General features: G+C 47.9%; 1 protein-coding gene across 1 annotated transcript in view; it reads right to left on the reverse strand.

Annotated features, from left to right (window-relative positions):
- The window catches only part of LOC143808069 (putative cation-transporting ATPase 13A4), a 361,151-nt gene that overhangs the window by 111,631 nt on the left and 228,485 nt on the right, over positions 1-21,035 (reverse strand). Inside the window, exons 10-11 of the mRNA XM_077290326.1 lie at positions 19,234-19,404; positions 2,870-3,027 (exon numbers count right to left, since the gene is read on the reverse strand). Coding sequence (XP_077146441.1) covers positions 2,870-3,027; positions 19,234-19,404 — 329 coding nt within the window. The remainder of the gene's footprint in view (positions 1-2,869; positions 3,028-19,233; positions 19,405-21,035) is intronic.

Consider the following 21,035-nt stretch of genomic DNA (forward strand, 5'->3'; position numbering starts at 1 on the left):
CCATATGCTGCCTGGGGCCCCTGTGCTCTGCCTGGGGCCCCGTGTGCTGCCTGGGGCCACTGTGCTCTGCCTGGGGCCCCATATGCTGCCTGGGGCCCCTGTGCTCTGCCTGGGGCCCCATGTTCTGCCTGGGGCCACTGTGCTCTAACTGGGGCCCCATATGCTGCCTGGGGCCCCTGTGCTCTGCCTGGGGCCCCATATGCTGCCTGGGGCCCCTGTGCTCTGCCTGGGGCCCCTGTGCTCTGCCTGGGGCCCCATGTTCTGCCTGGGGCCACTGTGCTCTGCCTGGGGCCCCACATGTTCTGCCTGGGGCCACTGTGCTCTAACTGGGGCCCCATATGCTGCCTGGGGCCCCTGTGCTCTGCCTGTGGCCCCTGTGCTCTGCCTGGGGCCACTGTGCTCTGCCTGGGGCCCCATATGCTGCCTGGGGCCCCTGTGCTCTGCCTGTGGCCCCTGTGCTCTGCCTGGGGCCCCATGTTCTGCCTGGGGCCACTGTGCTCTGCCTGGGGCCCCATATGCTGCCTGGGGCCCCTGTGCTCTGCCTGGGACCACTGTGCTCTGCCTGGGTCCCCATATGCTGCCTGGGGCCCCTGTGCTCTGCCTGGGGCCACTGTGCTCTGCCTGGGGCCCCATATGCTGCCTGGGGCCCCTGTGCTCTGCCTGGGGCCCCATATGCTGCCTGGGGCCCTTGTGCTCTGCCTAGGGCCCCTGTGCTCTGCCTGGGGCCCCATGTTCTGACTGGGGCCACTGTGCTCTAACTGGGGCCCCATATGCTGCCTGGGGCCCCTGTGCTCTGCCTGGGGCCACTGTGCTCTAACTGGGGCCCCATATGCTGCCTGGGGCCCCTGTGCTCTGCCTGGGGCCACTGTGCTCTGCCTGGGGCCCCATATGCTGCCTGGGGCCCCTGTGCTCTGCCTGGGGCCACTGTGCTCTGCCTGGGGCCCCATATGCTGCCTGGGGCCCCTGTGCTCTGCCTGGGGCCCCCTATGCTGCCTGGGGCCCCTGTGCTCTGCCTGGGACCACTGTGCTCTGCCTGGGGCCCCATATGCTGCCTGGGGCCCCTGTGCTCTGCCTGGGGCCACTGTGCTCTGCCTGGGGCCCCATATGCTGCCTGGGGCCCCTGTGCTCTGCCTGGGGCCCCATATGCTGCCTTGGGCCCCTGTGCTCTGCCTGGGGCCCCTGTGCTCTGCCTGGGGCCCCATGTTCTGCCTGGGGCCACTGTGCTCTGCCTGGGGCCCCACATGTTCTGCCTGGGGCCACTGTGCTCTAACTGGGGCCCCATATGCTGCCTGGGGCCTCTGTGCTCTGCCTGGGGTCACTGTGCTCTAACTGGGGCCCCATATGCTGCCTGGGGCCCCTGTGCTCTGCCTGGGGCCCCATATGCTGCCTGGGGCCCCTGTGCTCTGCCTGGGGCCCCATATGCTGCCTGGGGCCCCTGTGCTCTGCCTGGGGCCCCATATGCTGCCTGGGGCCCCATGTTCTGCCTGGGGCCACTGTGCTCTGCCTGGGGCCCCTGTGCTCTGCCTGGGGCCCCTGTGCTCTGCCTGGGGCCCTATATGCTGCCTGGGGCCCCTGTGCTCTGCCTAGGGCCACTGTGCTCTGCCTGGGGCCCCATATGCTGCCTGGGGCCCCTGTGCTCTGCCTGGGACCACTGTGCTCTGCCTGGGGCCCCATATGCTGCCTGGGGCCCCTGTGCTCTGCCTGGGGCCACTGTGCTCTGCCTGGGGCCCCATATGCTGCCTGGGGCCCCTGTGCTCTGCCTGGGGCCCCTGTGCTCTGCCTGGGGCCACTGTGCTCTGCCTGGGGCCCCATATGCTGCCTGGGGCCCCTGTGCTCTGCCTGGGTCCACTGTGCTCTGCCTGGGGCCCCATATGCTGCCTGGGGCCCCTGTGCTCTGCCTGGGACCACTGTGCTCTGCCTGGGGCCCCATATGCTGCCTGGGGCCCCTGTGCTCTGCCTGGGGCCACTGTGCTCTGCCTGGGGCCCCATATGCTGCCTGGGGCCCCTGTGCTCTGCCTGGGGCCCCTGTGCTCTGCCTGGGGCCCCATGTTCTGCCTGGGGCCACTGTGCTCTGCCTGGGGCCCCATATGCTGCCTGGGGCCCCTGTGCTCTGCCTGGGGCCCCTGTGCTCTGCCTGGGGCCCCATATGCTGCCTGGGGCCCCTGTGCTCTGCCTGGGGCCCCTGTGCTCTGCCTGGGGCCCCATAGACTGCCTGGGGCCCCTGTGCTCTGCCTGGGACCACTGTGCTCTGCCTGGGGCCCCATAGGCTGCCTGGGGCCCCTGTGCTCTGCCTGGGACCACTGTGCTCTGCCTGGGGCCCCATATGCTGCCTGGGGCCACTGTGCTCTGCCTGGGTGTAGGACACTGGTGACGTCACTTATCTCCGGACATTAGCTCCGGACAATTAGCTCCGGACATTATCTCCGGACATTAGCTCCGGACAGGAAGTTGGCACAAATTGCAGGAAGTAGTATTCTAGGCAATTATTTATTAGATGAAACAGATAAACTCAGCTTCACTATCCTATCCCCCCACACTGACTAATGCAGGAGGGTAGACCAGGAGATAAATTCTGCCTGTCATATCTCACACACTGCTTATGATTGGTCAGCAATGAATGATGCAGAGAGACAAAAAATATATTTGATTGCATTCTGCAGCTACTATTACATTGTGTGCCCAGTTCAACATGAACAATTTGGTGAAATGTCCTCATTAATTTTATTGTTAAGGAAGGTTCTTTTGAGAATGCACATACAGTAGTGCTTTGAGAATACCTATTTAAGTCTGAAAAAAAACTTTTAGTTATTACCTGCTAGAACAATTTATTATTATCACAAAACTGAAAAACAACTGAAAAACAACTTACTCCATTTTTTGTATAGACAATAGGTGTGTAAATCACTCCAATCACTGTAACTGCCACAAGCCCCAGTAAAAATCTGATTGCATCTCTGTGAAGTTTAAAGTTTACTGGTTTGGGGTAGAGGATAGACCTGACAAGATCACCTTTTGCTGTATTGAATCCTAAAATATGAAAAGAATGTTAATTAAAAATAGAGAATTATTTGAAGAGTTTTTACATGAATCCTCGTACAACTGGATACCTATAATACAATTTGTTGCTGCTTATTTGACAAGTCATTAACAAGTCTACTTAAACAATAGTTTTCTTAAGCTTTAACCCAATCATTACCACATAATATAAATTTATGGCATGTGGTTGCATTGGTTATATTAATTGGCTCAAGATTTGAGAGTGCACCATACCAGACAAATGCTCACTGTGTTATATATATATAGCGGCATCTGCCTATAACGGCTGGAGTTAGTGCCACCTGGGATTGTTTAACAATTTAAATGCCACTGTCAATCCTTGACAGCAGCATTTAACTAATGCAATCACTGGTGCACACCTGCACTGGTTCCGATCAGCCCGCCATGACAATTGCCAGAAACCAATGGGTTGTCTTGGCAGTCAGGGTTCTGCTGAAGACCTCTGTAATTGCCATCCAGGTAATTTTCACACTGAACTCCAATACTCTGATATTCTACTTCAAGTGCAGTAAAAGAACTAGGAAATACAGGTAAACATAAAAAAGTGTTAAAAGACACAGATCAAATAAAAAAATGCAAAAAACTTTAAAAGGAAAAGAAAAATATAACATATTTTCTATCACCACATCCATAACATTCCAAACTATCAAGATACAAAATTATTTTCACCATTTGTTAAACACACCCAAAAAAGAGTAAACAAGCAAGGATAACTATTTTCTGTTTTTGCACTACCAGACCAATTTTACCAAATAATGAATGCATAAGTACAAAGCCAAAAAAGCAGTGGGGAAATTGTGTTCCTTTGACCACAATTTTGTTCCCGCTTTTCATTACATGGTGAAGTGAAAGGAATCATTCATCCTGCAGAAACCAAGCTCGCATACCACTATATTGAAGGAGAAATAAAAAGTTGTGGAAGAACAGAAGTAAAAACTGAAAGCTCCCAAATGAAAATTTACCAATTTTGAAAATCGTCCATTTACACTTCATGATTATTATGAATGAACAGGACTAAGGACTGCTTGCTTACATTGATCATGCAGTTTAAACAGGCTGCCAATCATCCTCTGAGTGAGAAAAATGATCACCATTCATTCAATCATTGGTATACACTTAGGATCATCATTCTTGGCAGCACATGGACCTGAGCTGCCAAAGACAATGGCAGCCTACGTGCACTGAAAGTTCCATCATTGATCATTCACAGTGTGCCTGAAGTGGAAACAACCAATGTAAACAGACTATTAAATGACCATGAATTGTCAAATATGTATTGATCGGAGGTTGGATTGACAATGCAAAATTGGTTAATGCAAACTTATGTTTGGCGTTAAACCTTAGGTCTTTTGCCCGGGCTTTTGCCTTTCACTAGTTTTAGCATTTCAAATTGACCATATCATAAAAAATAAAGGCTAGAGAGCTGAATAACCTGTCTTTTTTAGTTTTTAATTTTTCATCTCCGTTGCCCTAGTTATTTTGGTAAGAATGATCATCACTAGGGTTGAGCGAAACGGATCGGTCAATTTCATAAATCGCCGACTTTCGGCAAAGTCGGGTTTTGTGAAACCCGAGCCGATCCCAGTGTGGGATCGGCCATGCGGTCGGCGATCTTCGCGCCAAAGTCGCGTTTCACATGACGCGTTCAGAGCCATTTCTCAGCCAATGAAGGTGGACGCAGAGTGTGGGCAGCATGATGACATAGGTCTCGGTCCCCACCATCTTAGAAAAGGGCATGGCAGTGATTGGCTTGCTTTCTGCGGTGTCACAGGGGCTATAAAGGGGCGTGCACGTCGACCGCCATCTTACTTCTGCCGATCGTAGCATAGGGAGAGGTTGCTGCAGCTTCGTCAGAAGCAGGGATATTGTTAGGGAGGAAATATAAACCCCTTGTGTTGTAGCGATTTCCACTGTCCAACACCACCTTTTCTTTGCAGGGACAGTGGAGGCTAGATTTCTGCGCATCAGCTCTGTAGCTTATAAGGCTCCCTGATAGCTGCATTGCTGTTTGTATGCTGCTGTGCAAACTAACTGCTTTTTTTAAAGCAAAAATCCTTTTGCTTCTTTCTGCACAGTTCTCTTGTTTCTTTGTTTGTCCACAATTTTGTGTGCAGCAGTCCTTTTTACTGCTGGCTGCCATACTTGTCAAGAGATCATTGTAGAGAGATTGTTATTGTTGCACAGTCCCTTTTTTATATATATATCTGCTAGCCACTGTCTGCCACTGAAGCTGTGTAGTGTAATACAGTGGGCCTGATTTTCACAGCAGTCTCCCACACCTATAAAGGGAAATTTCTATTGCCACTAAGGGCATCTGCGTCAGTCCTATTTGTGGCATATCTGTCAGCCATTTTCTGACACTGAAACTGTGTAGTGTAATACAGTGGGCCAGATTTTCCCAGCAGCCTCCCACCCACACCTATAAAGAAAAATTTCTATTGCCACTAAGTGCATCTGGGTCAGTCCTGTTTGTGGCATATCTGTCAGCCACTTTCTGACACTGAAACTGTGTAGTGTTATACAGTGGGCCTGATTTTCCCAGCAGTCTCCCACACCTATAAAGGGAAATTTCTATTGCCACTAAGTGCATCTGCGTCAGTCCTGTTTGTGGCATATCTGCCAGCCACTTTCTGACACTGAAACTGTGTAGTGTAATACAGTGGGCCTGATTTTCCCAGCAGCCTCCCACCCACACCTATAAAGGGAAATTTCTATTGCCACTAAGTGCATCTGTGTCAGTCCTGTTTGTGGCATATCTGTCAGCCACTTTCTGACACTGAAACTGTGTAGTGTAATACAGTGGGCCTGATTTTCCCTACAGTCTCCCACCCATAGCTATAACGGGAAATTTCTATTGCCACTAAGGGCATCTGCGTCAGTCTATTTTGTGGCATATCTGTCAGCCACTTTCTGACACTGAAACTGTGTAGTGTAATACAGTGGGCCTGATTTTCCCAGCAGTCTCCCTCCCACACCTATAAAGAAAAATTTCTATTGCCACTAAGTGCATCTGCGTCAGTCCTGTTTGTGGCATATCTGTCAGCCACTTTCTGACACTGAAACTGTGTAGTGTAATACAGTGGGCCTGATTTTCTTAGCAGTCTCCCACACCTATAAAGGGAAATTTCTATTGCCACTAAGTGCATCTGCGTCAGTCCTGTTTGTGGCATATCTGTCAGCCACTTTCTGACACTGAAACTGTGTAGTGTAATAAAGTTGGCCTGATTTTCCCAGCAGTCTCCTGCACTTATAAAGGGAAATTTCTATTGCCACTAAGTGCATCTGCGTCAGTCCTGTTTGTGGCATATCTTTCAGCCACTTTCTGACACTGAAACTGTGTAGTGTAATTTACATAATGAAAGACCCCAGGACCATCAGGGGAGATGAAGCCCTATCAGTGAGGGCGATACGCGTGTGGCTGCACTGGGCCTTATCCTCTCCACCTGCTTGCCTGTGGATCTGCTTTTGGGTTGCTACCTCGCACTGGGTAACTTGGCCTCAGCATTTTCTGGGGTCTTTCATTATGTATTGCTGCATCTCCTCACCATATTCATGGTGACCTTGGGACTTATGTTGGAGTCCATTTGGTCACTCTTATTTGCTAGATAGCTTGGTGTATTTTTATCCCATGAGCCACATAGGTGCAGTTTTTTGCCATCTAGGTATTGACTTGTTATATTGCCCAGTGGGTTACTATCATGGTTGCTAGGGGGCTTTATATTGCTAGCCTGAAGGACTGTTTTCTGGCTTGCTTCTATTAACCCCTTTTTGTCTATAGCTGCACAGGCTTGCATTCAGGTAGTCCTCATCACACTATTTTGTTGAGTATTCACTCTTATACTCAGATTTATATGATTGTGTATGGACAAGGCTCTTTGCCGTTTTTAATTATGTTTTATATTGTGTGTTGTGTGTCAATAAAAATCTTGTTTTTTCATATATGATTTATTATCATGTCTCTTATTTTTGTGTATGTGGTGTGCATATTTGGAGTGATGCTTTTTCTCTCATTATTCATTTGATTTATCACTCACTTGCACCCCATACTATTTTGTGTACACCTTTGTAGTGCGCCTAGGGCTTTTTTGGTTACAGCCCAGTCAGGAACAAGTTGCTTCCTTGTGTCCTTCACCCAGAACAACAGTGAAGGATGCGTCAGGTGACACAACAGGTTACTCCATGGAGCTCTTTACACATACCATGCCTGGGTTAGAAAGGGAAATTGTTAACAGGCCATGCCCATTACAAGATGAATCGGACATGGAGTGCACAGATGCACAGCCACAGCTAGATTATTATGCTGTTCCATTGACTCAGATCACAACATTGCCCTCGCAGTGTACTGAGCCACAATCTTACAATGATGAGACTATGGTGCCCCGTCCCGAACGCTATAGCACCGGCTTACACGGTGACACAGAGGAAGGTGCACAGGACATAGAAGAAGAGGTGATAGATGACCCAGTTGTTGACCCCGATTGGCAGCCTTTGGGGGAACAGGGTGCCGCTGGCAGTAGCTCTGAAGCGGAGGAGGAGGAGCCGCAGCAGGCATCAACATCGCAACAGCTTTCATCTGGCAGGCCCGTATTTGGCCAAAAACGTGTGTCAAAACCAAAAACAGTCGTAGGACAGCGTGGCCATCCGGTTAAAGTAGCACAGTGTGCAATGCCTGAAAAGGTATTTGATAGTAGGAAGAGTGCAGTCTGGCAATTTTTTAACCAAGATCCGAATGATCAGTGCAAAGTGATCTGTAAGAAATGCTCAAGGACCTTTAGCAGAGGTCAGAATGTCAAAAAATTAAATACAACTTGCATGCGTAGACATTTAACCACCATGCACTTGCAAGCCTGGACTAACTACGAAACGTCCCATAACATTGTTGCACCCGCTCACAATGAAGCTAGTCAGCAACGCTACATTCCTTCCCTCACTGTAAGCCCACCGTTTACGACACCACCTGCAGCAAATGTGGAGGTATCGTCGCAAGGCCAAAGCAGTCAGGGAATCAACAGGTTCTTGGTAGGAAACACTGTATGTAGGCCAACAGCAATAATACCATCACCAACCCTCTCAGTCTGCCATGTCCACCACCACCCCCGCTAGTTCCACCATATGCAGCTCTCCAGTCCAGCTCACCCTACAAGAGACTCTCGTTAGGAAAAGTAAGTACTCGTCCTCTCATCCGCGTACACAGGGTTTGAACACCCACATTGCTAGACTAATCTCGTTAGAGATGATGCCCTACCAGTTGGTTGAAAGCGAAGCTTTCAAAGCCCTGATGGCCTACGCAGTACCATGCTATGAACTACCCAGTCAACACTTCTTTGCGAGAAAAGCCATCCCAGCCCTCCACCAGCATGTCAAAGACCACATTGTCCATGCACTCAGGCAATCTGTCAGTAGAAAGGTGCACCTCACAACAGATGCATGGACCAGTAGGCATGGCCAGGGATGTTACATGTCCATCATGGCACACTGAGTTAATGTGGTGGATGCAGGGTCCACAGGGGACATCCATTTTGGGACAGTTCTGCGTAGCCCACGGTCTAGGAAACAGTTGGCTGTAGGAGTTCGCCACCCCTCCTCCTCCTCCTCGTCCTCCAACAGAAGCAAGAGCTCGTCCACAGACCGCAGTTGCACGACCATTCCATCCGCAGCTGCCACTGTTGCACATGAGGTGTCCCATTATGGAACAGCTAGTGGTAAGTGTCAACAGGCTGTGTTGGAAATGAAGTGTTTGGGTGACAACAGACACACCGCAGAAGTTCTGTCCGAGTTCTTGCAGCAAGAAACTCAGTCATGGCTGGGCAGTGTACATCTTGAGGCAGGCAAGGTAGTCAGTGATAACGGAAGGAATTTTATGGCTGCCATAGCCCTTTCACAACTGAAACGCATTCCTTGCCTGGTGCACACCTTGAACCTGGTGGTGCAGTGCTTCCTGAAAAGTTATCCGGGGTTAGCCGCCCTGCTCCTGAAGGTGCAAAGACTTTGCTCGCACATCCACCATTCGCCTGTACACTCCAGCCGTATGCAGAACCATCAGCGATCTTTGCAGCTTCCCCAGCACTGCCTAATAATCGACATTGCAACAAGGTGGAACTCCACACTGCACATGTTTCAGAGGCTGTGTGAACAGAGGCGTGCTGTTATGTATTTGTGGGAGGATACACATACACGGGCAGGCAGTTGGATGGCAGACATGGAGTTGTCAGGTGTGCAGTTGTCGAAGCTACAAGACCTGTGTCAAGTCCTTCAGTGTTTTGAGGAATGCACACGCCTGGTTAGTGCCGACGACGCCATCATAAGCATGAGCATCCCCCTAATGCATCTGCTGATGCAAAGTTTGACACACATAAAGGAGCAGGCGTCTGCAGCCGAGGATGAGGGAAGCCTTGATGACAGTCAGCCATTGTCTGCTCAGGGAAGTCTTTTGGACAAGGTGGCGGACGAAGAGGAGGAGGACGAGGAGGATGATGGGGATGAATATTTAAGGGAGGAGGAAGCTTCTCAGGGGCAATAGAAACTGCTGGCGTTGCAAGGTCAGGTACAGGGTTTTTGAGGGAGACAAGTGATGTTGATTTGCCAGAAAGTGCTCCTCAACCCAGCACAAGCAGTAAATTAACACCTGGAACATTGGCCCACATGGTGGATTATGCCTTGCGCATCCTAAAAAGGGACCCCTACATTATCAAAATGATGACCGATGACGATTACTGGTTGGCCTGCCTCCTGGATCCACGCTATAAAGGGAAATTGCAAAATATCATGCCACATGAGAATCTTGAGCAAATATTGGCTACCAAACAAGCAACTCTTGTAGGCTGCTTGGTTCAGGCATTCCCAGCACACAGCGGCGGTGATGGTTCTCACACGAGCTGCAGGGGGCAACATGGCAGAGGTGTTAGAGGTGCACAAATCAGAAGTGGCATTGGACAGAGGGGTTTTATGACCAGGTTGTGGAGTGATTTCACAATGACCGCAGACACGACAGGTACTGCAGCATCAATTCAAAGTGACAGGAGACAACATTTGTCCAGTATGGTTACTAACTATTTTTCCTCCCTTATCGATGGGCATCCAAAATAGACACCTAGCCTGAATTGGCAGAATATGCATTACTGGAGCTTGCTTGCCCAGCTGATAGTGTGCTATGAGAAAGAGTATTCAGTGCTGCTGGTTCAATACTGACCGAAAAAAGGACTCGTCTGGCTACGCAAAATGTTGATGATCTAACCTTCATTAAAATGAACCAATCATGGATTTCTAATTATTTTGCCCCACCTTTCCCTGCTGACACCTAGCTTTCCTGTAAAAAGGTCTTGCTTTTGGACTCGTCTTACTGACTGCTCCAATTTCTCCATTTGCAGCTGCTGTATGTCCACCATAGGCCATTTTTACACCTCCCTAAATGGGCTAACTCCCCCCACGGGGCCGTGGTCACCACTTGGCACAAGCACCCGTGCGAGTGCCGTTTGGCTGAACAGGTGGGTGTGCCCACTTTTGGGCGATGGGACTGGCACAGGGTCCCTCATAGTACAGTGAAGTGTCTCTGTTGGTGGTGGTGCACACCCAACATCAGACACACCGTCGTAACATGAGGGGCCCTGGGCCAGTACTGCCGCCCACGAGAGAGTGTTCCCTGTTGTGAATTCCGTTCTCGAACTCCCTCCTGTGGTCATGAATGGTACTTCGGCGAGTTCTGTCCATGAACTCCCTCTGGTGGCTGTGAGTGGAACTGCTGGTTCTTGAGTTGGTTTCCTCAGCTGCCCTCGTTTATGGCCAGGCTGGCTTCTCTATTTAACTCAACTCAGAACGTTACTCCATGCCAGCTGTCAATGTCTCAGTACTGGTTCAGATCTCTCTAGGATCTTTCTGATGACCTGTCTACTCCAGCAGAAGCTAAGTCCCTGCTAGTTCATTTGTTGTTCATTGTGTACTGAATATATTTCTTAGTACTTGCTAAGTTCTAGTCCAGCTTGCTATCATGATATTGCCTTGCTAGTTGGAAGCTCTGGGGTGCAGAGTGGCACCTCCGCACCGTGAGTCGGTGCGGGGGTCTTTTTGCACACTCTGCGTGGTTTTATTTTGTAGTTTTTGTGCTGACCGCATAGATCCCTTTACTATCCTCTGCTATTTAGTGAAGACTGGCCTCCTTTGCTAAAACCTTTCATTTCTGTGTTTGTGACTTTCCTCTTAACTCACAGTCAATATTTGTGGGGGGCTGCCTTTTTCCTTTGGGGAATTTCTCTGAGGCAAGGTAAGGCTTTATTTCCTATCTTTAGGGGTAGTTAGCTCTTAGGCTGTGAAGAGGCGTCTAGGGAGAGTTAGGTACGCCCCACGGCTGTTTCTAGTGTGTGTGATAGGATCAGGGTTTGCGGTCAGCAGAGATCCCACTTCCCAGAGCTTGTCCTGTCTTTTGGTTTAACCATCAGGTCATTCCAGGTGCTCCTAACCACCAGGTCCATAACAGTACAGCTGGCCCACAAAGTGTTAATGCATCTCAATAGAGGGATAAAAGAAGTTCTGAGACCATTTTTTTTTCTCTGCAGTGTGTTTTGTCTTTCTTTTCCCCTTAACCTCTGGGTGGTTCAGGACTCAGGTGTAGATATGGACATTCAAGGTCTGTCCTCTTGTGTGGATCAACTCACTACAAGGGTACAAAGCATTCAAGATTATGTAGTTCAGAATCCGATGTTAGAGCCTAGAATTCCAATTCCTGATTTGTTTTCTGGGGATAGATCTAAGTTTCTGAATTTCAAAAATAATTGCAGACTGTTTCTTGCTTTGAAACCCCGCTCCTCTGGTAACCCCATTCAGCAAGTAAAAATCATTATTTCTTTGTTACGTGGCGACCCTCAAGACTGGGCATTCTCCCTTGCGCCAGGAGATCCTGCATTGCTTAATGTAGATGCATTTTTTCTGGCGCTTGGATTGCTTTATGATGAGCCTAATTCTGTGGATCAGGCAGAGAAAATCTTGCTAGCTTTGTGTCAGGGTCAGGATGAAGCGGAGGTATATTGCCAGAAGTTTCGAAAGTGGTCTGTGCTTACTCAGTGGAATGAGTGTGCCCTGGCAGCAATTTTCAGAAAGGGTCTTTCTAAAGCCCTTAAGGATGTTATGGTGGGGTTCCCCATGCCTGCTGGTCTGAATGAATCAATGTCCTTGGCTATTCAGATCGATCGGCGCTTGCGTGAGCGCAAACTTGTGCACCATTTGGCGGTATCCTCTGAGCAGAGGCCTGAACCTTTGCAATTTGATAGGACTTTGACCAGAGCTGAACGGCAAGAACACAGACGTCAGAATGGGCTGTGTTTTTACTGTGGTGACTCTACTCATGCTATCTCTGATTGTCCTAAGCGCACTAAGCGGTTCGCTAGGTCTGTCACCATTGGTACTGTACAGCCTAAATTTCTTTTGTCCGTTACTCTGATTTGCTCATTGTCATCCTACTCTGTTATGGCATTTGTGGATTCAAGCGCTGCCCTGAATTTGATGGACTTGGAGTTTGCCAGGCGCTGTGGTTTTTTCTTGGAGCCCTTACAGTATCCTATTCCATTAAGGGGAATTGATGCTACGCCTTTGGCCAAGAATAAACCTCAGTACTGGACTCAGTTGACCATGTGCATGGCTCCTGCACATCAGGAAGATATTCGCTTTTTGGTGTTGCATAATTTGCATGATGTGGTCGTGTTGGGTTTGCCATGGCTACAGGTCCATAATCCAGTGTTGGATTGGAAATCAATGTCTGTGTCCAGTTGGGGTTGTCAAGGGGTACATGGTGATGTTCCGTTGTTGTCAATTTCTTCTTCCACTCCTTCTGAAGTCCCTGAGTTTTTGTCGGATTACTGGGATGTATTTGATGAGCCCAAATCCAGTGCCCTACCTCCTCATAGGGATTGTGATTGTGCTATTAATTTGATTCCTGGTAGTAAATTTCCTAAGAGCCGACTTTTCAATTTATCTGTGCCAGAATATGCCGCTATGTGGAGTTATATAAAGGAGTCCTTGGAGAAAGGGCATATTCGCCCGTCGTCGTCACCGTTGGGAGCAGGGTTCTTTTTTGTGGCCAAGAAGGATGGTTCTCTGAGACCTTGTATAGATTACCGCCTTCTCAATAAAATCACGGTCACATTTCAGTACCCTTTGCCTCTACTGTCTGATTTGTTTGCTCAGATTAAGGGGGCTAGTTGGTTCACCAAGATAGATCTTCGAGGGGCGTATAATCTTGTGCGTATTAAACAGGGCGACGAATGGAAAACAGCATTTAATACGCCCGAGGGCCATTTTGAGTACCTGGTGATGCCGTTCGGGCTTTCTAATGCTCCGTCTGTGTTTCAGTCCTTTATGCATGACATCTTCCGAAAGTATCTGGATAGATTTATGATTGTATATTTGGATGATATTTTGGTCTTTAAGGATGGTTGGGAGTCTCATGTGAAGCAGGTCAGAATGGTGTTCCAGGTCCTTCGTGCTAATTCTTTGTTTGTGAAGGGGTCTAAATGTCTCTTCAGAGTTCAGAAGGTTTCCTTTTTGGGCTTCATTTTTTCCCCTTCTACTATCGAGATGGATCCTGTTAAAGTTCCGGCCATTTATGATTGGACTCAGCCTACATCTGTGAAGAGCCTTCAGAAGTTCCTGGGCTTTGCTAATTTTTACCGTCGCTTCATCGCTAATTTTTCTAGTGTTGTTAAACCGTTGACTGATTTGACCAAGAAAGGTGCTGATGTGGTGAATTGGTCCTCTGCGGCCGTTGAGGCTTTTCAGGAGTTGAAACGTCGTTTCTCTTTGGCCCCTGTGTTGTGTCAGCCAGATGTTTCGCTCCCTTTTCAGGTCGAGGTTGATGCTTCTGAGATTGGAGCAGGGGCTGTTTTGTCCCAAAGAAGTTCTGATGGCTCTGTGATGAAGCCATGTGCTTTCTTTTCTAGAAAGTTTTTGCCGGCTGAGCGTAATTATGATGTCGGCAATCGGGAGTTGTTGGCTATGAAGTGGGCATTCGAAGAGTGGCGACATTGGCTTGAGGGAGCCAAGCATCGCGTGGCGGTCTTAACGGATCACAAGAATTTGACTTATCTCGAGTCTGCCAAGCAGTTAAATCCTAGACAGGCTCGATGGTCGCTGTTTTTCTCCCGTTTCGATTTTGTGGTTTCGTACCTTCCGGGTTCTAAGAATGTGAAGGCTGATGCCCTTTCAAGGAGTTTTGTGCCTGATTCTCCGGGAGTTCCTGAGCCGGCTGGTATTCTTAAAGAGGGGGTAATTCTGTCTGCCATCTCCCCTGATTTGCGGCGGGTGCTGCAGGAGTTTCAGGCTGATAGACCTGACCGTTGTCCAGCGGAGAAACTGTTTGTCCCTGATAGATGGACTAGTAGAGTTATCTCTGAGGTTCATTGTTCGGTGTTGGCTGGTCATCCTGGGATTTTTGGTACCAGAGATTTGGTGGCTAGGTCCTTTTGGTGGCATTCCTTGTCACGGAATGTGCATTCTTTTGTGCAATCCTGTGGGACTTGTGCTCGGGCCAAGCCCTGCTGTTCTCGTGCCAGTGGGTTACTTTTGCCCTTGCCGGTCCCGAAAAGGCCCTGGACGTATGTTTCCATGGATTTTATTTCAGATCTCCCTGTCTCTCAAAGGATGTCGGTCATCTGGGTGGTTTGTGATTGCTTCTCTAAGATGGTCCATTTGGTACCCTTACCTAAATTACCTTTCTCCTCCGATTTGGTTCCATTATTTTTCCAGCATGTGGTTCGTTTGCATGGCATTCTGGAGAACGTCGTGTCGGACAGAGGTTCCCAGTTTGTTTCAAGGTTTTAGCGGTCCTTTTGTGCTAAGATGGGCATTGATTTGTCTTTTTCTTTGGCTTTCCATCCTCAGACAAATGGCCAAACCGAGTGAACCAATCAGACTTTGGAGACCTATCTGAGATGCTTTGTTTCTGCTGATCAGGATGATTGGGTGACCTTCTTGCCATTGGCTGAGTTCGCCCTTAATAATCGGGCCAGTTCGGATACTTTGGTTTCGCCTTTTTTTTGTAATTCTGGTTTTCATCCTCGTTTTTCTTCAGGGCAGGTTGAGCCTTCGGACTGTCCTGGTGTAGATTCTGGGGTGGACAGGTTGCAGCAAATTTGGACTCACGTAGTGGACAATTTGACATTGTCCCAGGAGAAGGCTCAACGTTTCGCTAACCGCCGTCGCTGTGTTGGTCCCCGACTTCGTGTTGGGGATTTGGTTTGGTTGTCATCTCGTTATGTTCCTATGAAGGTTTCTTCTCCTAAGTTTAAGCCTCGTTTCATTGGTCCTTATAAGATTTCGGAAATTCTCAATCCTGTGTCGTTTTGTTTGGCCCTTCCGGCTTCTTTTGCCATCCATAATGTGTTCCATAGGTCGTTGTTGCGGAGATATTTGGCGCCTATGGTTCCCTCCGTTGACCCTCCTGCTCCGGTGTTGGTCGAGGGGGATTTGGAGTATGTGGTGGAGAAGATTTTAGATTCTCGTATTTCGAGACGGAAACTTCAGTACCTGGTCAAAGGGAAGGGCTATGGTCAGGAGGATAATTCCTGGGTTGTTGCCTCCGATGTCCATGCTGCCGATTTGGTTCGTGCCTTTCATTTGGCTCGTCCTGATCGGCCTGGGGGCTCTGGTGAGGGTTCGGTGACCCCTCCTCAAGGGGGATGTACTGTTGTGAATTCCGTTCTCGAACTCCCTCCTGTGGTCATGAATGGTACTTCGGCGATTTCTGTCCATGAACTCCCTCTGGTGGCTGTGAGTGGAACTGCTGGTTCTTGAGTTTGTTTCCTCAGCTGCCCTCGTTTATGGCCAGGCTGGCTTCTCTATTTAACTCAACTCAGAACGTTACTCCATGCCAGCTGTCAATGTCTCAGTACTGGTTCAGATCTCTCTAGGATCTTTCTGATGACGTGTCTACTCCAGCAGAAGCTAAGTCCCTGCTAGTTCATTTGTTGTTCATTGTGTACTGAATATATTTCTTAGTACTTGCTAAGTTCTAGTCCAGCTTGCTATCATGATATTGCCTTGCTAGCTGGAAGCTCTGGGGTGCAGAGTGGCACCTCCGCACCGTGAGTCGGTGCGGGGGTCTTTTTGCACACTCTGCGTGGTTTTTTTTGTAGTTTTTGTGCTGACCGCATAGATCCCTTTACTATCCTCTGCTATTTAGTGAAGACTGGCCTCCTTTGCTAAAACCTGTTTCATTTCTGTGTTTGTGACTTTCCTCTTAACTCACAGTAAATATTTGTGGGGGGCTGCCTTTTTCCTTTGGGGAATTTCTCTGAGGCAAGGTAAGGCTTTATTTCCTATCTTTAGGGGTAGTTAGCTCTTAGGCTGTGAAGAGGCGTCTAGGGAGAGTTAGGTACGCTCCACGGCTGTTTCTAGTGTGTGTGACAGGATCAGGGTTTGCGGTCAGCAGAGATCCCACTTCCCAGAGCTTGTCCTGTCTTTTGGTTTAACCATCAGGTCATTCCAGGTGCTCCTAACCACCAGGTCCATAACAGTTCCCCCCCAGCTCAAACAGTGCTCTACCACTTGCAAAATTACCTCTCACTGCTCCACCACTGTTTAGTCTGTGCTGTTAAATCCTTCAATGGCACTGCCAATACCAATTTGTTGACATGATTGATGCTAGTAAAAATATTCAGGGGCCCTATCCTACATTTACACCAGTTAATACTTTGCGCCAACTACCACTGTCTGCAAGTCAGCAGAGGAGCCCACCCCTGTACCTAGGTATGCCACCTGTTTATTTGTGAAAAATGTTTTTTGCCAGACATTAACCTCACTTTATTATTTTGGCCTACTAACTGTGTCAGACACTCCTTACAGTTGTCCTCCACTGAACAAAGCTAGGCCGCTTGCGTACTCCTGTAACCTATTTTTAACTGCATTTTGCCTATTACTTTTTTGGCCCTACTAACCCCTCCACTGACCCTCATAGTACGCAAAAGTGTCTCTGCCGGTGGGAGGCGCTCCCGCCGTCAAACACAATGCCGTACTTTGAGGGGCCCTGTGCCAGTGCCAATGCGAACGAGTGGTCCCCCTCTGCTTGCTCAGGATCACAACACTTGCAAAGTTGTAATACTGACCTCTCCCTGCTTCACCGCCGTGACGTAGTCTGCGTATCCTGGGCCCACGAAAAACTTGAGCCAGCCCTACCCCCCCACAACTTTAGCCAAATGACTCCCAATTTTCAATGCCTAACTATTATTATAAGGTAAATTAAGATTCACAAGCTTAAGTGACACAAATTGATGTTTTTGACATTAAAATGGGCACTGGATGTGTTTTCCTGTCCTCCACTCACTGCGGACTTTGCTTCCCCATTGACTTACATTGGGTTTCGAGTTTCGGTCGATCCCCGACTTTGCGCGATAATCGGAAGATTTCACTCGACTCGACTTTTGACAGTCGGGTTTCGCAAAACCCGACTCGATCCTAAAAAAGTAAAAGACACTCAACCCTAATCATCACTATCACTTTTATTTATGTTCTCCCCTTCTGAGCCAGGTATTTTCAAAATCTACGCTCCACTATCGCTCTGTTTTTTTTTTACCACTTATCAAGCGTCCCCTTTTCTCCACAGACTCTTGAGTGCCTTTTATTAGTGCTATGGTAGGTGAAAATCCGAATTTATTTATATACAGCTTAAAGGGAACCTGTCACATTGGAAAATTATATTAACCTGCAAGTACGGCACCTGGGAGAAAGTGAACTTTTCTCCTCTTGTGAGCCATTAGCTTTCAGTTACATAGGTTTGCTGGTGCGACTACAGTCACCGCTCACAGAACTGTGATCGGACACTAAAAGCACACCTTGGCACTTTGACTTGACTCACAGATGGTTCTGCACTCATATATTACTGACCTGGCTGGCAGTCATAGCACTGGGGCATGTTTAAATGTGTGATCGGTAACGGTTTCAGCATTAGCCTGCCTGTACAACTGAATGCCAATGGCTCCCGAGTGGAATACAATTAATTTTCTCCTGGGAGTCTCTTTCACTCCAGCGACAGGGTACCCTCCTAATATTATAAACCTGCAAACTGCAGGTTAATAGTGTTACCTGGTGTGACAGGTTCCCTTTAAAGGGAATCTGTCAGCATAAAAAACACAGCACATTTTAGAGAACAAAGTCCTAAAAATATTGTACCTTTAGCGTTTTAATTTGTTTCTGTTTTGCCCCAAATTCTCCTTTATTCAAATATGCTAGCAAGGTACTTGATATACCCCTTTGAATGACAGAAGAGTTCAGTGCACATTCTCACTTATACTTTTTGTACATCTATCGCCCCATGCTCATTGATTTACAGCACAATCTCAAGCACAAACAAATAACAAATCTGTACACATCATTGCTGGAAACCGGCACAGATTGGCTGCAGGGGTCATATGACATTGTTATTCCCTGGAGAGACAGTCAGAACACCATGGGAAAGGCATCAGCCGTGAGTATAAGTGTTTTTAATCTACTATGGAGAAAAATCGGGATTGAGAATGGGATGTCTGAGTAGTAGACAAACCCTTTAAGGCTACTTTCACACTTCCGTCTTCTGGGCTCCGTCACAATCCGTCGTTATGGGCAAAAAACGGATCCTGCAAATGTGCGTTTTTTGCCCATAGACTTGTAGAAGCGACGGATTGCAATGGAAGGGCACACGTCGCATTCGTCGTGCGACGGATCCGTCGTGTTTTGGCGGACGTGACGCACAAAAAAACGTTCAGTGTAACATTTTTTTGTGTGACATGTCCACCATTTCCGACCGCGCATGCGAGACCAGAACTCCACCCCCTCCTCCCTGCTCATCACAATGGGCAGTGGATGCATTGTAAAACTGCATCTGCTGCCCACGTTGTGCTAAATTTAGCACAACGTACATCGGTATGTCGGGCCGACGGTTTGCGACGGCCCCATACCGACGGAAGTGTGAAAGTAGCCTAAGACGTACCCAAATGACCAAATGTTGAATGGTCAGTCCACCATGATATACTGCACACTCATTTAGCTTATATGCTTACATTACTTTTTGTATTTTTAGTATTTTATGGTATATTGTATCTTATCATTTAAAATTAAATATGTTCTAAGTATATTAGCAGGCATCAATAAAATGATCAGATTGTCTTTTTTGCACATGTATCCTCCTCAATATAGAATAGTTAACTTATATTCTTATACCTGTTCTTAATACGACAGCTTTCACCAGACTTTTATTAGGAGCTTGAGTTTGGATGACCTCTGTGCCACAGAAGAGGACATGTCTCTTGTAATCTTCACCACTGTGTATTTTCCAAGGAATGGAATTGTCAACATTTGGCAATGGTGTCTTAGTCACAGGAACACTTTCCCCTAAAATACAACTCAATATTTATATACAAACATACAAATATTGCTTCCGGAACAAATTAAATTTTCTGATGCCAAATAACTGACTGTAAACTAACATTTTACATCTTGTGCAGACACAAACTAGCATCTCGGATATTGCAATATTTTCCATGGTGTCATAAAATATCCAACTGTAATACAATGCATTAATTCTACAAAGTGGACTGACTAAGAGTTGTTGGTACTGTAAATCCTTGGAGCTTTCTATAGATAATAACCTCTCTATAGATAACCTATATATTTTCACCTTTTAAAGAGGACCTTTCACTACTTTTAGCATGTCAAACTGACCACATCATAAAAATTAATGGCTGGAGAGCTGAATAATCTATATTTTTTATTTTTTCATTTCTCATCTCCATTGCGGAGATATTAGTTTACAAAATGTAGATCCTTATTTATGCTAACAAAGGGTTCATCCTTATTTATGCTAAGTCTGAGGATGTATTATCAAAGAATTGTCTCAGTGAGTATGTACTTTTTTCCATGAATGACGTGGACCAATTATAAGGAGAAGGTGTCATGTAGAAGAGAAAAAGAGTGTTAGGAGTCGAGTTCCCGCCGCTGCACAGGGGGAATCTCGAACCATGTCTGCTGCAGTCTCCCATTCTGCGTCAGCCGCAGTGGAGCCTGCTCAGCGGAGACGTCGGTCCCATTGTCTCACTGAATCTGGTATTGTGCAAAGGGTTAATGCTGCCTCTCCAGGCTCTGCTATTGTACCCTGCACTGGTCTGCGGCGAGCAGGCTTTTCTGGGACTAAGTCCTGCTTTGCACACACTGAGCATGCCCAGGGTAAGATCTCTCAATGGAAATCAAGGGTTACATGCTCAGGTACTGCAGCAACTTCCATTGGTCCTCCAGGAAGGTCATGTACCTGATCAAGTTCTGTAGAAGTCTTCCATTGGTCCTTCTCAGAAGGTCCTGAAGTTGCTGCAGCTATAAAAGGTTCTCATGACCGCACGGCCATGCGCTAGTATCAAATATATACGAGCTCAGCGCCAGTGTGGTCATGTGTGTGTGGTCAGGGACCTGGCTGAAATAAGTACATAGAATGCTGGCACCTCAGACGCGGAGTTTTTGTGTGTATGCAGTTAGGGACCCGTCTGAAATAAGCCCCTAGAATACTGGCACCTCCGGTGAGGAGTTTCTTATGTGTGAATTCAGGGCTGGCTAATAGCCATTAGAATTCTGGCTCCACCGGAGAGGAGCTGCATGTTTGGTTCAGACTGCATGACCACTGTTGGCTCAACTCTGTAGCTGTATCTCCTGTGAGCTAAACAGGGCACAGCGTTCTCTTTTCTACGGGCTCTGTGAAGTAATTTGAAGAGGCGTCTAGGGAGAGTTAGGTACGCTCCACGGCTATTTCTAGTGTGTGTGATAGGATTAGGGTTTGCGGTCAGCAGAGTTCCCACTTCCCCAGAGCTTGTCCCGATTTCAAGTTTAACCATCAGGTCATTCCGGGTGCTCCTAACCACCAGGTCCATAACAGTGCAGCTGGCAATCTCCCCTGATTTGCGGCGGGTGCTGCAGGATTTTCAGGCTGATAGACCTGACCGTTGTCCAGCGGAGAAACTGTTTGTCCCTGTTAGATG

This window comes from Ranitomeya variabilis, chromosome 2 (assembly GCF_051348905.1).
Source record: "Ranitomeya variabilis isolate aRanVar5 chromosome 2, aRanVar5.hap1, whole genome shotgun sequence".
NCBI classification, from domain to species: domain Eukaryota; kingdom Metazoa; phylum Chordata; class Amphibia; order Anura; family Dendrobatidae; genus Ranitomeya; species Ranitomeya variabilis.